This window comes from Lontra canadensis, unplaced genomic scaffold (genome assembly GCF_010015895.1).
Source record: "Lontra canadensis isolate GAN:19392208 unplaced genomic scaffold, GSC_riverotter_1.0 scaffold131, whole genome shotgun sequence".
NCBI lineage: Eukaryota > Metazoa > Chordata > Mammalia > Carnivora > Mustelidae > Lontra > Lontra canadensis.
Window position 1 is genome coordinate 1,136,322 of NW_022631125.1, and position 20,395 is coordinate 1,156,716.

At 38.4% G+C, this 20,395-nt stretch overlaps 1 protein-coding gene across 13 annotated transcripts in view; it reads right to left on the reverse strand.

Annotated features, from left to right (window-relative positions):
• The window catches only part of CASK (calcium/calmodulin dependent serine protein kinase), a 354,889-nt gene that overhangs the window by 75,390 nt on the left and 259,104 nt on the right, over positions 1-20,395 (reverse strand). For 9 of the 13 annotated variants that reach the window (XM_032842480.1, XM_032842489.1, XM_032842484.1 and 6 more), the window contains exons 10-12: positions 13,200-13,299; positions 9,811-9,828; positions 1,287-1,408 (exon numbers count right to left, since the gene is read on the reverse strand). In XM_032842480.1, the coding sequence (XP_032698371.1) occupies positions 1,287-1,408; positions 9,811-9,828; positions 13,200-13,299 (240 nt within the window). The remainder of the gene's footprint in view (positions 1-1,286; positions 1,409-9,810; positions 9,829-13,199; positions 13,300-20,395) is intronic. The other 4 variants (XM_032842493.1, XM_032842483.1, XM_032842485.1 and 1 more) reach the window with 1 other exon arrangement.

Sequence of the window (20,395 nt, forward strand, 5' to 3'; positions counted from 1 at the left end):
TAAAGGGCAGGACTTGTGTGGGAAATTCCCATTTGCAAAAACCCTCTGCATCCTGTGAAGCAAGGATAGACAATGATAATGAAGCCAATGAATTAAGAAGAGGAAGAAATGTTAAGAGCTCTCCACCAAATGGAATGCATTTCAAAGGCTTTCTGGTACCTGAGGAAAATAACAGTTACTTGAATTTAAACTTATCTGAAAATGCCCTCAAATTACTTAAATTACACTAAAGAGAAGACGCATTTCCTTATCCTGCTGAGTGCATTTAACTTTATTGAAGGACAACTGACATACATAATTGTAATATATGTAAATTGTACAACGTGAGGATTTGATAAATGTGTATACTGTGAAAGGATTCCATAATCAACTTAATTACACATTCTTCACCTCACATATTTAACCTTTTTTTGGGGGGGTAGGAACACTTAAGTTCCTTTTTTTTTTTTTAAGGAGATTGTGTGTGTAGATAGGTGGGGAAGGGCAGAGAGAGAGAGGGAGGGAGAGAGAATCTTAAGCAAGCTCCAAACCCAGTGCAGAGCCGACAAGGGGCTTGATCTCATGACCCTGAGATCATAACCTGAGCCGAAATCAAGAGTCGTACGTCCAACCGACTGAGCCAGTCAGGCACCCCGTGAGAACACTTAAATCCTACTCTCTTACCAGATTTCATCATATCATACAGCATTATCGACTATAGTCAGTTACCATGCTGTATATTAGAGTGTCAGACCTTATTCATCATATAAGTGGAAGCTTGTCCCCTTTTACCAACCTTCCTCATTTCCCTGAGATCACGACCTGGGCCAAAAGCAGATGCTTAACCAACTGAGCCAACCAGGCACCCCCCACCCATCTCATTCTTTTCATCTGCTGCCCAATATTCCTTATTAGGGGTGCACAGGCCATGGTTTATTTCCCTGCTGTCCTCTGTTCACTCTTACCCCCAGTCTATGATTAACGTTCACATCCCTGCATCTTTGTACCTGTTGAGGAGTGTTTTTCTAGAGTAGAGGGATTCTTCTAAGAGAAACACACATATATACATATACACACACATAATTCTTTTTACAGTGACTTGCTAGGCTATATTGCTTTTGTACTATATATTTTATTTTAGTTATGAATCTAAAGTGGATGATATCCCACATTTCTCACAGACTTAAGACTGAAAATGGGCTGTTATGATGGATGTCTAGAAATTCATGTAAATTAAAAAAGGCACACTAAATATTCAATTCAGTAAAAATAAATAAGTAAAAAAAAAAAAACCCAGACAAACTTACATCTAGTAGTGTGTGGAGATGCTGATCCTGGAAAACACTGTGTAGAAAATCTAAGTCCTTTTCACTGCAGTCTGTAAGTGCGTGAATTTCTTCCAGGCTGTCCAGTACCTGTGAGACTGCTCCTAAGGGGAACAAACAGAAAAGAAAGAGCCAGAACAGAAAGTCAATGTCAAACTAACCTTTGTAACCTCAATCTTAGATTTCAGCACAATGGACCAACAAACATAACTTCAAAGGTTCATGACTTCACTGGATAGACTTAAATGAACTTCATCTTGCTTAAGGATAGAGTATTTTCAGTGAGTTTCTGTTTGTGACAATGTATTTGTGTGCTTATCATTTTTGAAAGTACACTGAAGCTGGTCTTACTTGAATTGACGAAATGTGTCAAATATAACTGAGCTACTGAAAGATCTGGGTGCAGCAAGTTATACATTGGGAAGAGTGTGTCATTTCTTTTACCCCACGATGTTCTGAAATATTACAGAAATCACACAGGTGAGCCTTCTGTACCAGTATACCCTATCAAGAACTGAAGGTAAAGCCACCTGTAGCTCTGAGGGAAAAACCTTTGAAGGATGGGTGCTCCTGCAGAGTAAAATAAGCTTCTTAGGATTTTTTTTCCCCCTTAAAGTAGGCTCCATGCCTAGTGTGGAGCCCAATGTGGGGCTTGAACTCAAGACCCCGAGATTAAGACCCAAGCTGAGATCAAGTCAGACGCTTAACTGAATGAACCACCTAGGTGCCCCAGCTTCTTAGGATTTTTAAGGCTCAAACTTAAGTTAGCATTCTTTCTCCTTCCTTTACGAAGTCAAGGTAATCAAGTTGTTCTCAATCTGTTGGGCCCTTTTCATTCAAAAGACAAAGACAAAGGCTGAGCATACTGACTGACACTTCCAAATACCATATTAAATATTAGGGCCACTCATTCTTGCCGGGCAAAGAAATGGTAGTGGGATCACTTTCTTTAAATTTCTTCTTACAACCAGGAATCCAGAGAGGTATTAGTAGGGAAAGCTACATACTGGGGAGCAACAAAGTCACTTACACAGCCTTAAAGAAATGCTAAGCCAATTTGACTCTGCAGACAACGTGCACATACGTACTCCAAAGAACCCTAAGAGGCTAGGCGTTGGAACATTAGTGTTTGAGAAATTCTAACAGTAAGTGCCTCATTGCATGTGTAAGTCTTGGATCAACAGTTTGCAACCAGTGGTGATTTTGCCCCCCCAGGGGGGACATCTGACAGTTTGCAGACATTTCTGTTATCACAACTGTGGTGGTGGTGGGGATGTTTTGTGCTACTATCTGTTTAGTGCATAAGGCCTGGGATTCTATTAAACATTCTACAATGCTCACAACAGCCTTTCACAAGAAAGAATTATGCAGCCCAGAATGTCAACAGTGCTGAGGTTCAGAAGTTTGGCTTTAGATAAGGAAAAATCTTGGATCTTTCTGTTCTGGAACTCTATGCTGTTTCTAATTGCTTCTGGTCTTGGACCTCATCCAATCACATGCACTTATTGGTGAGAATGTAAATTAGTATCACTTTCCCAGAATGCAATCTGGTAACATGTATGAAAAAGAGCCTTAAAAATGCACATGTACTTTGATTCAGTAATTTCATTTACAAAACCTACCTTAAGGAAAAAATAGGAAACGCAACCAAGATTTACGTATGAGGATATTTATCATATAAAATGGGAGAAAATATCAAATACTTAGAGAATGATTAAATACAGAACATCCATATAATAGAATATATAACCAAATGGAAATTACTTTTGAAAAATTTTGAAGACCTAGAGAAATCCGTATGATATAAAATTTAAGAAAGAAGAATGCTAAACCACATAAACTGTATATTCCCAATTATGACTGAAAAAAAATACACAAACTCAGGAAAAAACAGAATGAAATACACCAAAAGCATAACAGCAGTGATTTTTTACTTTCCTATTTATAGTTCATTCTGTTCTTGTCCATATGTTCCAAGTTTTCTACAGTAGAAAAAAAGTTGCTATATAAGCAACTGCTTTTTGCAGTATGCTTTTATTATGCGAACGATTCAGGGTGTAAGCCACAAATCAAGTGGTTATCCACATGGAAGTTACTGTGGCTATTTTTTTTAAAAAACAAATTTGAATTTTTGAGATAATTGCGGATTCACATGCAGTTGTAAGAAATAATACAGAGAGATCTCATGGAACCTTTACCCAGTTCCCCTCCATGGTAACATCTTGTGAAACTCACACGACAACACAGCTGGGATACTGACATTGGCACAGGCAAGCTACAGAACTATTTCCATCCAAATGAAGGATCTTTCACTTGGCCCTTCTACAGCCATCCTCATTTCCTCCTATCCTATCCTCTCTTAACCCTTGGCTACTACTAATCTGTTCTCCATTTCTAGAATTTTGTCATTTTGAGGATGCTATATAAATAAAACCATACAGTATGTGATCTTTTGTGATTGGCTTTTTTGACCCAGGATGACCTCTGGAGATACATCCAGGTTGTTTTATCAATGGCCTAATCCTTTTTATTGTTGGGTAGTACCAAAGTCTGACTATTTATCTATTGAAGGGACTGTGGGTACTTTCAAATTTTGAGTAATTATGTCTACCAGGCTCTTGATATTCTTTCACTGAAAACATTAAGTGGCTATCAAGTAGGATAAACAAAGATACAAAGGACAAATCAGTCCTCATTTCCCTTTCTGTTCCTGAAAATGTATTAACCAAATCCACTTCCTTCTACCTGTTCTTCTTGTGACTTTCACTTTGTTCTGCAGGGAAAAAAACAAAACAAAACAACCCTCCGGAAATTAGTTCAAAGCCAGCTCTCTCATCATCCCTTACTGAAAGCCTTGTAAAAATAAGAGATGATGTGAAGAAATTAGTTCCAATTGTCCCACGGAACACTGGCCCCAGCATATCAACAGCAGGGTTAAATGATACCAGGTTTATAGGGTCACTAAATCCAGTTCTAAACTTTTGGACTTGACAAAACGGCAATGACAGAAATACCAATGAAATGTCTTTTGTACATTAAAGAAATTCAACAGATACTACAGAAACCCAATTATCATTTTCATTCAGTTACCTTAGTGGAATCTTACGTAGTTTTTACGGTCTCTACCAGTATCGCTTACCTGGATACATCATCTAGGTGGCAGTTTATTAATACTATAAGATGAAAATAAAACTACCTTGTATCTAGTGGATACTGAGATGGCAAGTCTAACCACCTGGAAGCAGTTCTGGCTGTACCACTTGCTCATCTGTGAACCCCCAGAGCTCCACGCAATTCCTGTCCCACCAGCGTGCCTACTCCATGGGTGACCCTGCAGGTATGCTAGGTCACTCTTCTGTGCTGTGATGTCCTTAAGGCATGTCTATATTTGATTCATTTTAAAACATCCACAAAGCATGCCCTGAATTAAGTTCTAAGGAAACATCATCATCATCATCATCATAACAGGGGCTCCCAGTTCTCAAGTGTTTATTACACACCAGGCACATCCTCAGGACAACGCAGTAAGGTAGATATGTTACCTGACCTTCCTAGATAGGGAACTGAGGTTCAGAGACGTCAAGGAAGGTCACAGCTAGAAATGGTAGAACCGAGACTCAGCCCCAGAGTGTCTGGCTCTGAAGTCTATGCTCTGCCTGACCTACTGCATGGAAACATGCAGGAGAAACAGCGACAAGAAGCTGCCTGTGGTTTATGCATGGGTATGGAGGTTAGACAAGAACCCGATCCTTGTCGGGTCAGACAGTAACTGAAATCTTTATTGAACATTCCTGCTTTTCGCCAGGTGCTAGGCAGCGGCTTCTGAGAAAACAGGGATGATCCCTGGCCTTGAGAAAGGGGCTCTCAGGCATCCTATACCCTGAAGTAAATGATATACACGGGGTAAAAAAACAAACTATCACAGAAATAGGCTGCCCTGTGAGGAGCTGATGCAAGCTTAGAGAGGAGGTGGTTGAGCAGGAATTTGACACCTCCACCCGGGGTCTCATCTGCTCGGATGGACCTAGTGAATGGTTTGCTGGAAAGCACAAGGCATCTGTTAGCCGAGGTCTCTAGGAGGCAAGACCCGTCAGCTCAACGGGTCAATTTATCCTCCTTGGATCTTGTCACCACTTCTGAACTGATTTATAGTCTTATCTTCTGCTGAAATGTGGTTAACCTTGTGGGTTTTCAATCATGAGAGGAAGCCTTTCCATACCGGTACTCGAGCTACCTTTTTCAGTTTCTGAAAAGTGCCCCAAATTTTAAGTTTCTGAAATTAGGTAGGAAAATTACAGCTTTTCTTCCATTTTTCCCTTTATCTTTTACATTGAATAAACACATAGTTTTGGTCTAACCTCAAAATCTTTCTTTGCCTTTGATCATTTTAACACCTTCTGTTCTGTTTTCTTTCTTTCTTTGGGTATGAGCAGCAGAAGCACAGAAAAACATTCTTTGTCTGATACATATGTATCATTGATACCTGCAGGTCAGTACCAAACCCATCAAAATGTCCCATAATTTTTCCATTCAGTATAAAATGTAGATGTACATAAAGACACTTCTGGGGCTTTTCCATTGCTGCTTGTTTGAAACACTGAGACAGTAGTAATAACGAAGGCAACACGACCTAACACAGTACAGCACACACGCAGGCTCTTAACTGCTATTAGTATTTACTTTGTGGATTAATACTGTCCTATCTGAAAGAACTCTTCACTTTTCTCAAAAACTGAAAAGGATTTTTTTTTCCTATAAAGCCTTTGAATCAAGTCGTAACTGCCCTGAAAAAAAAAAATCAATAAATAGCACACGGGTTAACCTCGGAGGGCGATCTATTTAAGGGTGGGACTGTGGGTATTTTATTCACGTTTGTACTCCAGGCTGCACTTTGTTAGGGGGCTTTGTACAAAAAGACAATGATATGTGTTTGATTAAGACGACTTTTTCTGAGTAAGTGCTGAAGAATTCATAACGTAACACGTAACCACAGAAAACAGCTTCCTTTACAGCCCCATTTCCTTAAAGTTGTAATACAATTATTTTGATACTTAAATCTGCAGAACAGTTTATAACTTCCAAAGTGCTTTTATACTCATGACCTTATGTCATTCCACAATAACCCCGTCCTGTAGGCAAGTGTTTTTATACTTGCAAAACTGGAGGCTCCCTAGGGTCATCCGATTCTGGGGCCACAGCTGTGAGCAGAAGAGCGAGTCCCCCAAAGTCAAGTCTGTAACCCTGAGTCCTTCTACTACAGACTGGCTCCTCCGGAAACCATGTTTCACCCTCAGCAACACATCGGAATAATTTGCATCGGGTAATGAGAGGATATCCAATTTCTAGCTTCTCTTTAATCTCAATTTTATTTCCCACATAAGGTTTATTTTTGTGGGCCTTGGTCCAAACTTTCAAATGATAAATTTATTAGACAGTGACCAAGCCCTGCCTTCGGGATAGTATTTTATTTTAATTTCTGCACAATTCATTTGGTGATCAAGTTTGTATCTAAAAATTAGGTTGATAATCATACACTTTAACTGTGAACATCAATTCATGTTATTTTTCATTTGTTTCAAAATGAGCAGCAGAGGGGTCAACATTACTAGACTGCACCCCTAAACACTTCAGCATAGATTTTAATACTCCTTTTTCTGTCTCAGGTAAAATATACACAGAGTGAAATATATAAATTTTAAGTGTGCCATTCCATGAATTTTGATAAATGTATATACTACATACATCTGATAATTGTATACACACATATGCAGTTATTTAAGTGACAAAAATTTCTATGTGTATATTTAAAAAATTATATGTATAGCTATAAAACCCAATGGCATGGAGCAAATTCAGCATCTGAATCCAGTCTAGCTTTTTCTGAAGAGTTAATAGCCTCTTTCCTCTTATATTAGCAATCCCAATTATACAACACTGAATCCACTACACACACATTCCTATCACCCATTCAGTCAAAGCCCCACCCACAACAGTGTTTAAAAAAATCTGCTTGCTGAAATGTAATTTCTTAAGTTAAAATTCACCAACTTAAGTGTACATTTCCATCTCTCCAAAAAAAGTTCCCTCTTGTCCCTTCGCAGTCAAATGCTTCCCTTTCCCCCTCTGGACAACAGCTTTTATTCCCACCATACAAAGCAAATTCTGGTTAATGATCAAGTTATAAGCAATAGTGAAACCTGTAATGGACATTGTATTTTAGACTTAAGCATTGTATTATATCCAATTCAAGCTATGAAAACTTACACATGGTGATAAGATTCTTTATGTGTATCATGCAGATATCTCAAAATTTAGAATTAAAAGAAGTAAACTCTGCAAATGGATTCTATAAGAGCACAGATGCCATAATTCTAATGTCATTATGCTTGTTAGAATGGTCTGTTTTCAAACAGCAGCATCACTGGGCACAGATTTGTCAAAGTACTTCAAATAAAAAATCTGCTGGTTAAGTGCCCACTCAAATAAAACTTTACAACTAAGGAAAAGCACTACTTGATACCTCCAAGATGCTTTCATTTCCAAATGCCATGATAGGTCTACTTAAAAAAAACAGGAGAGGCATGATAAATCTAGAGAAACAAAGGCAGGTACAAAGAAGTATCTCACATTCTAATAGTCATTAACTTGTATGTGTTGGGCAGCCTCTACGATGACCCCCAAGATCCCTGCCTCCTGGTATTTACACCCTTGTATAATCAAATCCCTTCCCTGGAGTGTGGGTTGGACTTATTAACTCACTTGCAATGAAGAGAATAGGGCAGAAATGATAGGATGTCACTTCCGAGATAAGGTTATAAAGACTGTGGCTTTTGTCTTGGGCACTCTTACTTTTGCCCTTCCTCTTTGATCATTCATTCTGGGGGAAACAAACTTCTGTGTTGTGAGCAGCCCTCTGGAGAGGCTCAATAGCCAGTAAGGAACTGAAGCCTGTGAACAACCATGACAGTGAGTTTGGAAGAGGTTTCCTCCCCCTACCACCCACAGTTGGGCCTTCAGATAAGATCGCAGCCCTGGACGACTGTTTGACTGTAGTCTCATGGGAGATCCCAAGCCAGAGGCACACAGCTAAACTATGCCCAGATTCCTGACCCACAGAAACTTTGAGAGGATAAATCCTGCTTTGAAGTGATTCAACACACAGCAATAGACAATTAATGTACTGTGAGATTTAAAAAAAAAAAAAGATTTATTTGACAGAAAAAGACAGGAAAAGAGGGAGCACAAGCAGGGGGAGTGGGAGAGGGAGAAGCAGATGCCCCACTGAGCAGGAAGCCTGATGTGGGACTCAATCCCAGGACCCTCGGATCATGACCTGAGCCGAAGGCAGATGCTTAATGACTGAGCCACCCAAACACCCCTACTGTGAGATTTTTATATTAAATCAGCTGCAACTGGTGGTTTAGGCCTCTGCCTTCGGCTCAGGTCGTGATCCCAGGGTCCTGGGATCGAGCCCCGCATCGGGCTCTCTGCTCAGCGGGGAGCCTGTTTCCCTTCCTCTCTCTCTGCCTACTTGTGATCTCTCTCTGCCAAATAAATAAATAAAAATCTTTAAAAAAAATCAGCTGCAATTGGAGCTACATGTAACAAATGTAAGAGGATGTGACAATGTATTCAATTATTAGCATTCAGATTTTCTAATTTATCATTGTTTCTTATATACTTACCCCCAGTAAGCAAAATGTAGAGGTAAAGTTTTATCCTATTGTCTTAATTGAAATTATTGAAATAATTGTAGATTCATATGCAATTGCAAGAAGTGTATACTTTGCTCCGTTTCCCCATTGGGAGAATTTAACAGAACTATAGTATAATACCAAACCCAGAATACTGACATTGATACAATCCAGCCATCTTATTCAGATTGCCTTAGTTTTACTTGTACCATTTGTGTGTCTAATTCTTTTACATACTTTTTACTTTAATGTTGTCACATAATCAAATTGTGTCCTTTTGTAATTCAAATTCAGCCATTATATTTGTCCTTATAAATGATCTTTCTGATGGTAAAAGTTGCTGAGACACATGAATTCGGGGCTTTATTCCACAGCTCCATATTAATTAACTAAAAATTCAGTCAGTTATAGAGAGTAATAAAAACTGCTTATAGATTATGTAATCATCAAAAGAAAATTCACTTACCCCGAAACTTTTCTTGAAAGCGAACCATAAAATAAAATGTTACCTTTTCTCCCAAATTAATGTACTTGTGCTTGAAATTCAGATGTGAGATAATATTAAGTGCAATTAAAATTTTAACACTGCCTATTTTCCTCTTATGAAAGTGAGAGGTTAGTATTATTTGTATGACAGTGCTTCAGGAAATCAGTATAGCCATGTTTTGATTTTATGGTCAGGCAGTGTTAAAATTCATAATCAAACATCTAAACAAACAGCCAAAGAGAAAATCAAGCTGCTTATGAACCATGCAAAGCCAAACACTTTTGCATAAAAGATAAAGCTTAGAGGAAAACAAAGGGATACCTACTTTCTGCTGCTAGGAGTCCTACGAGGAAGGCAGCATATGAACAAACAACAAACAGTATGATTTTAGAGCAAGCAGGTTATCAAGCTGCAGTTGGGCCCAGTAGATGAGCCATAAGAAGCACGGTCCCCCAGCTGAGCCCAAAGTGAGTCCTTGTGTTCCACGAGCACATTCCCTGGGACTGTTAAGGATTTCAGTCATTAAAACACTGGGTTGGGATTCTGACTTCTTTGATTTGAAATATGAGAAAAGAATATTTCTACTTTGGATTAAGTAACAAAGGAAGGATACACTGTTCATCATATGATTAAACTCAACAAATTCTAGTGAATGTATAACGGACTAATTTTGATAAAATAGAAAAAAATAATCTCTTACATAAAAATTGTTTTACAATGTACACAGCATATCTAAATATGTTAGACTCTTTAGATGACAGATCAGGAAATGTATTCATTTAAAATTCATTTTTCAATTGTGATATTAAATAAAATTTGGGGGGGACCAAAATAGGATTTTAATTGTCAAGCAAAGTCATTTAAAAAAATGACCTACTTATTATTTCACAGGAAGAATAGAACAGACATTATCCAAAGATGAAAAACAGACTGTCCTTCTCAAAAAACAGCAGTTGGTGACCTTACATGGTTCTCTTTCTAACCCCTCCTTCCTGGAACCCTCACCCCTACCCAACAAACACAGCCTCGCTGATCATTTTTCTCTTTTTGCCATGAGAACTTTCAGGTAATGTTAAAAGGTAATTTGTGTTTTGTACTGTAAAACAAACCCAGGCAATTTAAACAGAAAATAGTGCAACGGTTAATGTTGGAACTTAAAATAAATGAAGAGGAATTTAAGGATTAGAATGACATTGACGAGAATTTAGGCTTGAAAATGAAAACATTAAAAAAATGAAATGAAAAATGAAAATACATGTGTTAATTTATGGAAGTGTAAAGCTCTTATGCGAGTCCAGACAAGATATATAATAGGCTTTCTGCAACCAAGCATACAACTATCACTGCTGGTTGCAGAAAAGGAAGTTTGCTGGTAGAGAGCTATTTGATAAATGATGCTAATAAAATAGTACAATATCTCCCTTTAAATGACTTAGTATTAAAAATTAATCTTAGGAACATATGAATAATTCTTGACATATGTGAGAAAGTTATGAAAGTATTAGAATATTCTTCAAAATGTTCCTTTGTCTTTGACTTCATAAAAAATTTCCTTTTCATTTAGGGGAGGTGATCAGACGCATACACTACATAATGATTCCTTTGTCTTTTATTCATAGCAGCCTGCTATTTAAAAATATTTTAGAGGCAGCCATTTGCATGTCAAATGAAGATACAGACTGCTTACAAGATCATTAAGATCCCGAAATTTTGGAAAAAGAAGGTGTGACTGCAGGAAAGGGAAGCAAGAGGGAATGTGAAATTGTGAACAACTAATTCGAGAGCTTGCAGGCTACCCGTAAGACAGTGTGGGAAATTTCTTTTTTGTTTATAAAGCAAATGCTGCAATCAGAAACTATTTCAACTGTATCATTTACAAATTGAACTGAGAAACAAACAAAAAAAACCCTGGGCGATAAAAATGTATTTAACAGAAAATAAGCATGTCTGTAACTATAGACAATTCTCTTTCCTGAAAGAAAAATCCAATTTTTTAACAGAAGGGGACACTTAAGAGCTCATTAAACTTTTGCTAGGCAGAGGTACATATTAAGGGGTTAACACTAAAGATTAGGTCTGTGAAGCTATTGCAAAGACCACATGGCTCTCTAGTCCCGATTCCAAAGATGAAAATGGTATTAGACCTTGACCTACAGTCTTTCAATCTATTCCAAATTTGTGACTGTATCATGTAGTCACAGTATGACAAAAAACCATTACTGGATCCACTCCCTCCAGATGGGTCTACTGTTAACTGAGTGTGAGAAGAGAAGAGAGGTTTGAGCTAACACCATCCCAAGTGCTATGGGGGGAGGGAACAAAATGGACTGGCAGAGGAAAAGACAGACATGGAACAGCAGGGAGCATGGGAGAACACATCTAGAAACACAACTACAGCTTTGCCTTTCATGTGGTAAGGGCTCTGGATAATCACAAAGTCAGTGCAAGAGGAAACCAGCAAGACCTTCTCTTCAGAGAGTCTTTTTTCTAAGATTCCCATTTCTGATCATTTTTGGAAATCACCTTTACTCAAAAGAGGAAGATTCACATCCCAATTGGTAAAGGTCAAAATGAGGAACTACATAGCTACAGGAACGGGAAACCTGATCCTGTTCTTTTCCACAAGGTGTAATAAGCACATACCAATTGGTAAGAAATATAAGTGAATATTTGTGCACATATGTATATAAACAGAGAGAAGGAAGAAACATAAACACTGATAAATGCTCATGGTTCCAACAGGAGAGAAGCATTAGCACATCCATTCTTCCTAGACTGCTAATAGCAAACGACAAACAATTCATGCTTTAGGAAGGGCCCTGGGCCTTGAGTCCCAATGGTAATACATGAATACTAAATGGGCAGCCCCGAAACTACAAAAATTAAACCAGAAGCCCAAAGTCAACCACATGGCAAATACTGAGTGACTCTAATGTGAGAAGGAAGAAAAGCTGAGGGCAGAGGACATATGATTCAGATGTAAATACGTATGTACATCAATGAAATTTAAAGAGTATAACAGACATATACACGTAAATGGATACTGTGGATTTTTAACAAATGATCCTTGAGAATACCTCACTAATAGAATGGAAATCTGCGTGTTTTATAAAATAATTTTGTGAACACTGGTGGGTTTTTTTTCCCCCGGGAGTACCTATATACATTTCATCCAAATAGGTAACTCTTCTGTGTTCTTCTCCCCCGAATGCTTTATACATGTGTTACAGACTTTACAAAAGTGAAGAACTTGTAAATTGTTTTGAGAGAGAAGACACAAGACAATTTATATTGAAAGAGAAAATTAAAAGCAGGGTTGTCTCAAAGTCTGATCTGCTATGGTTGACATGGGGAAAATCGTACAACAGAAGTTTTTTGTTGGGGTATAAGTCAATCAGAAAGATCCAAAACAAATGACCACCATGTTGGATTGGATGAAGTACAATGTTGGGTCTGGAGTGGAGAAAGGGGGAAAAGTTTTTCTGAAGTAAAAAGAAAAAAGTAAAATGTTTTGGAGCAGCAGGGGAAAGCAACTTCAGTAGTAAAATTAAAAGGAACTAGACACACGTGGATGGGATTTGGTTGCTGACAAACTTCCTTAGAATTCCTTGGGGGGATGTGACTAGATTCATAGGAAAAGTTTATTCACAATTGCAGAGAAAGGATGAGACACCAAATGATTCACAGTGGTGAATGAATGAACGGTCCAGTTACCTGAGGAGGTAGGGTCTTCGGAAAAATCTGGCAACTCTTCAGGAGGATCCCCGTAGAAGGAGTTGAATTTGTGACTTGACACAGCTGCTAGTACTGCACCCTAAAACAAAAAGATGGAAGAAAAATTAAAACAAATATGTAAATACAAAACAGTTCAGTAACAAACTAAAGGAGTATTCAGAGAGTCAAACCTATAGGAGAGAACAGCTAGAAGAGGGGTAGCTTTTAAATGATTCCAGATTCCTTCAAATTAATCACATATGCATACACGAGGAGAACGCCAGGGGGGCTGGGGAAAGTATGTGAAACCATTTACATCTTGAACTCAGCATGTACCACAAAATGGAATATTCTGCAGTCACTATGAAAGGATGTTGAAGGATGTTTAATAAAACAGAAAGATGCTTGTGAATTACATAAAAAAGGTTTCAAAACAATCTATGGTATGATCTCATTTTTGAAAAACAAAGATTAATACAGATATAAAAGACTGAACATATATGAAAATGCTAGCAGCATTATCTCTGGGAAGTAGGAATGAGTCTTTTTTTTTTTTTTTAACATCTTTTGCCCCTCCCTCTTTGTTAACAGGGACTACGTGTTACTCTAAGACAATAATTCTCCGTCAGGCCGCATGGCGGAACCAAGTACAGGCGCCTCTTTAAACAGCATACACAGCTTCCCCTGACTCCTCGTTGAGAATTACTGTCCTATTGAGCGCATGACACCCCTTTAGACTGCTAGATGGAAGAATGTCAGGAACCTTGACAGTAACAAGAACAGCAATAACAGTTATTTTGTGAAAATGTTCAGTTCTGCGAGTCTGTTAGGCGTGGGTCAAAATATCTGTCAAAATATCCGTGGGTCAAAATATGTTCCACGGCTCTGCCATTTTCCAGTGGCCTGATACTACTTGAGTTGCTTATTTAACCTCTTGAAGTCTTTCTCAGTTGTAATGTGAAATATTAAAACTGATATAACTTACTGTACAGGGCTGTCAAAAATCATACTGTATACGAAAGTGCTTTGCAAACCGTAAATCATTTTGGAAGTGTAAACCATCTTAGGCTTACCGATGTATTGCTAGAACATGAGCACAGCCTTTTGCTGGTCCAAGTAGAATTGCTCATTTAGGTAGTTAAAGTATCAAATCACTTAAATAGTCTAAGTCTAAATTTTAAATACTGAGGGGCGTCTGGGTGGCTCAGTGGCTTAAAGCCTCTGCCTTCGGCTCAGGTCATGATCCCAGGGTCCTGGGATCGAGCCCCGCATCGGGCTCTCCGCTCGGCGGGGAGCCTGCTTCCTCCTCTCTCTCTCTGCCTCCTCTCTGCCTACTTGTGATCTGTCAAATAAATAAATAAAATCTTAAAAACAATAAATTTTAAATACTGAACTCGTGGATTTTTCTGCAAAGAAAGAAAAAAACCCTTTTTTTTCTTTTAAGAGAGGGAGGGGGCAGAGAATATCTTAAGCAGGCTCCATGACCAGTATGGAACCCAACATGGGCTCAGTCTCACAACCCTGAGCTCATGATCTGAGCTGAAATCAAGAGATGGAGACTTAACTAATTGAGCCACCCAGATGGTACGCCCCTCCTTTTTTTAGAGAGGGGGAAAAAGATAAATTTTTTATGTGTGTAGGCATTTATTAAATATATGAAAACATTAATAGAAGCATGTTTCCACAAGGTTCATTTTGGGGGGGGGCATGTTAGGGTTTCTTTCTACAAATATACATAGAAATGAATTGAATGCAAAAAGGAAGGGCAAAAAAAAAAAAAGAGACATGATGTTGGTGATACCATTCCAGGCAACTTTTTAGATTTCCTTTTTTTTTTTTTAAGATTTTATTTTTAAGTCATCTCTACACCCAACATGGGACTTGAATTCACAACTCCAAGATTGAGAGTCATATGTTCTTCCTACTGAGCCAGCCAGGTGCCCCAACTTTTTAGATTTCTGGAAGTCTAGGGTTAATGCATGAGAGGTCCCTATGTGGAACATTATAGTCAGTTACCACGATGAAAAAAGAAACAGCACCGAATGTTGAGTTCTTCTTTCTATAGTAGAACCTTATTTCATTTCACATACACACGTGTTCCCTAAAAGCTGGGTGGGAATGGAATTTTTATATATCAAAAGTTTCCCACACACTGAAACTACATTTTAGAGATGCTTTATTTTTCTTTCCAAATGAAGTTCAACTGAGTTTCTTAATATGTTGAGTTTATGTTTCAGGGCCTGTTCCAGCTACTACTCTGCTCAAAGATCTAGAAATACTTATGCCAGGAAAGCACTATTTAAAAGAGCCTTTAGAGAGGTAAATTCTTTTAAGACAATAGTAGCAAGTTTCTAATTTATCTGTCTTATGGTTAGCAGTTTTCTTTATTTAGTTCTCTAAACTCAGTGACTGCATGTAGTTTGAATAGTCAATGCAAAGCTATTATGTAAAACAGCAAAATGGTTCCAAAACAGTGTATGGATTTATAGAATTATAACCTTAGCGGATGAGTCATTCTAAAAGACTCATTTTACGTGTGAGGAAACTGAGGTCTGGAGAGGCTTTGCAACCTGTTAAGGTTACTGCCAACTTAAGAGATAAAATCAAGCATAAACAGAATTGAGGTCCTCTAACTGCTCTCCCAGTTCAAGGGTTTTTACTATAGCAGGTGTCAGAAATCTTTTTCTGTAAAGGGCCAGATGAATATTTGAGGCTTGCAGGGAATCTGGTCTCTGTCACAACTATTCAACTCTGCCACTGTAGCATGAAAGCAGCCACAGACAATATGCACACTGCTGTGTTCCAATAAATCTTTATATATAAAAGTAGGCTATGGGCCAGATTTGGTGCCCAGGCCATAGTGTGCCTCCTCTTGTACTACACAATTGCTATGAAGGAGACTGGGTACAATGACATCAATCTAGATTTTTAACAGGTAGTTCTTCAAACTTGTTAGTTTATTAAATCCTTGACAAAGAAGTTTTCTACCTACTTTAATTTAGATGGTATACTTTAGTAAGTTCTGAAATATAACGACCATGAGCTAAGAAGACCATTCATAATCTGCTAAGATAACAGACATTAAAGATACAATTTTGCACTAAGCAAATTAGGCAGATTCTGAATTCAAACAAAAAGAGAACTGGGGTGCCTGTGTGGTGCAGTTGGTGAAGCGTCTGACTCTTGGTTTTGGTTCAGGTCGTGATCTCACAATCGTGGGATCAAGCCCCATGTTGGGCTCTGCGCTTAGCACAGTGTCTGCTTGACTTTCCTTCTCCGGGTGCTCCATGCGATACGTGCCCTCCTTAATACCCACGTATTGCATGGAGCACTGGGTGTGTGCATAAACAATGAATCTTGGAACACTGAAAAAAGAAAATTTCATTAAAACAACAACAACAACAACAGCAAACAAAGTTTAGACCCTCATGATCTGTGCTGGCTGAGTGAACCATAAAAAAAAAACCCTTCCTTCTCCCTCTGCCCCTCCATCCACACACACACACACACACACACACTCTCTCTCTCTCTCTCTCTCTCTCAAATAATTAAGTAAATCTTTTTTAAAAAAAGAGACAGAGCTACAAGTAATAATTCTCAACTCAATCCTAACTATTGTTATATGTCAAACATCAAAGGGAATGCTCCCAGTTAGATGATTCTGTGTCTCATTTAGGAAGTGGAAAACAAGAAAATGGTTAGCTCAGACTTCTGCTAGGTGAAACTACTCAGTGCACTTAAGGAGGTAACACAGTTATCAAGAAAGGAACAGGAGAGTGGTGCCTGAATGGCTCAGTTGGTTAAATGTCTGCCTTCAGCTCGGGTCATGATCCCGGGGTCCTGGGATTGAGCCCTACGTTGGGCTCCCTGCTCAGTGGGGAGCCTGCTTCTCCCTCTCCCTCTGCTGCTCCCCCTGCTTGTGCTCTCTCTGTCAAATAAATAAAATCTTAAAAAAAAAAAGAGAGAGAAATGAACAGGAGAGTAAATACAGATGAACTGCTGACTTGACAATAGCCAAAAGCCAATACTCCCTTTTTGGTGCCCTGAGCTCAGAAATAAGTACCATGAAGCCCGATAGACACAAAAGCAGGGAGGTACATTTTAAAAAGTCCAAATACCAAACACAAGTTTTGAAATGACATGAAGAATAATTGGCTTTGCATCCAAATGGCAAAATAACTCAGAGTCATACTGTAATATACTGAGGGGGCAAAATCCATCACAGGGTTATACAAATACTCATGTCACATAAGGATTTGAGAAAGGATCATTTTATTAGGGTTCAGAACACTGAACTCAAAGCCCTAAAAAGGGTGAAATAGAACTTGGAGAGGTTGAGGCTGAACAGAGATGACCAGAAGGCTGGATAGCCATTTCAAGGTCGAAATGGTAAAGGATTTGGGTTGATTACATGTAAGAACTGGGTCCTCGATGATGATGAGGTGAGATGACTGATGACGTCAGAGCTCCTGGTATCTCCCCCTAGAGTCATAGGCAGTGTTGTCATTCGGTCTAGTCAGCACAGTCTATGTGCACAGGGTACTCAAACGGACCTCAAATGCAGGTTTAAAACAGGGAATTTTACAACGTTAAGTCGGGATATCTGACTAAAGGAGGCTGTGCTATCTTCTCTGAAGAAGCTGAATAAGACTTATTAAGTGTAGTAGATATGACTACATTTAAGAGCAACTACACAGAATAGGTATCTTAGGAATCCTTTTGGGTCTGTGTGAAAGTATTTTATAAAGATGGTCTTTTAATGTACATAATAACTTTCAAAAGCTAGACTGCCTAACTGGAGAAGTAATACATTCTACATTTCAGAATCAGAAATTAATAGAATTGCTTTGTAAAATCAGGAGAAAGATCAAAAACACTTCAATTATTATTTCTGGAACTGTTCATACCACAATAACAGTTTTCACTTTTCAGAGTCATTGGTGCCTTCTGGGTAGCAGACTTGCTGCTCTGAGTAGGTAGAACCCACAACCACTGTGCTAATTACTTACCCCCTCTGTACCACTCCTTGCTACAGGAGAGGACTGTATGTAAATGCTGGCTTTCGTTAGGGTGCAAAGGTCCTCGACAAATCCCTAAGTTAGTTGTTGTTGAGTTAATAGAAAGGGGAAGACTGCCAAAAGGTAGCTATTAAAGTTTCCTGGTTGACCGCTCAAAAGGCGATGGTTAGGTGCAAGCATTACTCTTGGAGGTGCCAGGATTCCAGATGGTGCCGGACGACAGAACTTTCTGAGCTGACGGAAATGTTCTATACCTGTACCGTTTCATACAGTGGCCATTAGCCCCCATGTGGTAGTGAACACTTGATACATGGCTACTGCAACTGAGAAATGAAATGTAAAATTTTCTTTGATGTTCATTAAAATTAAAATCGCCACATATGGCTAGTGGCTATTGCATGTACAGTACACCTCTGTAAAGTATTGGACAATGGCATTCCCAAGGTTTTTCTAGTTCTGCAAAGTTCAGGAATTTGAGGGACTGACTGGTAATTCAGAGAAGCACACAGGCTATACTTTGGCAATTTGCAAAATCGATAAAGGAAAATTATAGAAAATTATCAGAAATCTCCCTCACTTTCTCTATGTGCAGTGTAAGGAATAAATGGTTTTATCCTCTAAACTAAATTACATGAATTAAACTTACCATTTCCTGAACTGAATGCAATACATTTACCCAAATACAGAATACTGCTTCAATTTTTTTTTTTTTTGAGAGAGAGCGTGCACTTGATTTGGGGGGGATTAGGAAGGGACAGAGGGAGAGAGAGAATCTTAAGCAGGTTCCATGCCCAGTGTGGAGTTTGATCTCACAACCCTGAGATCACAACCTGAGCTGAAATCAAGAGCTGGATGCTTAACCGACTGAGCCACCCAGGCGCCCCTATTGCTTCTACTCTTTTTTTTCCTTTACAAAATTTCTTCAACATGCTTCCCTGTAGGGAAATTTGCTTTCTAGAGATATAATTCATGAAGTAATGAGATGATTTCTGGAACAGATTCTTTGAGTCTCTTCCCTAGACAAGCTCAGATGCTGACAGACATTCCCCTAGCACTGCCCCCCATCCCCAAACCTGACTCCTGGCTCGGTAACTACAAGTAGACAGCACCCAGGGTGACAGTAGAGGTGTGTCTCCTTAAGAGATACCCTCGAGCACAAATTTTCTAGACAGCCTAGATCACCGTCTGTCTTGTGCATCTTATGTTAATATTCAACTTGAGAAAATAGGATTCTCATATCTAGTCTTATACTGAGGCCTACAGTATTTATTAAAGGAAGTATTGTTTGTAGGAATTTTTTTAAAATAAAGTATTAAAAGTCTAGAGCTTAGTGTAAAACAAAATGATGGAAAAAACCCCAACATCTGAAATGTCTGGTAATCAAAATGAGAAATGCAAATTTCCACTGTCACTCAAAAATGTAGAATCAAATAATGAAAGAGAGGAGAATAAAAAGAAGTGTGTGATAATTTGAATCACATGCAGGGTTCCATTAACTTTTTAAAAATCTATATGTGAAAGATAGTCTGAAAATGATGTTAATGTTAATTGTTCAAATAATTCTCCCATTAGAGATTTATCATCTCCTTTGGCCTACGGAGAGGTTACATGCCAAAACGAATGAACAAATATGGAGAGAAATACTTTCTGATTGTTGAGTATAGATATTACTGTAACGAATAATGAGCCATAATCTTGAACTTTCAAAGTAAAATGAGTAATGTTTTATATTCTGGCATACAAAAGTTCCACAAAACTTCCAGAATGAGAAAAAGGTTCAACCTCAAAAGTAAAACTCACCAAAAATACATACAAATTTACTCAAACAGGTATAAGTCTTTTGGAGGGCCGGGTATTTATAAAGACCAAAAGTCTTCAATACATGCATATACTTTGATGCCAACAATTCCACTAGCACAAAACTTACCCTAGGAAATTAATCATAGGTATACATAGTTTTATTAATGAAAATAGACAATACAATAGTATTCATGGCTGTGGAAAATGGGAAGTGATCCCTGTGTCTAACAGCTGGTTAATTAAGTTATGATATATACAATATGATGGAATTTTGTGGAACCATTACCGTTTGTGCTTAAGAGTAATGACTCTCAATAAGGTGGCCATACCATAATCAACCATGAGACTTTTTTAATAAACACATGCCCCTCCAACCTC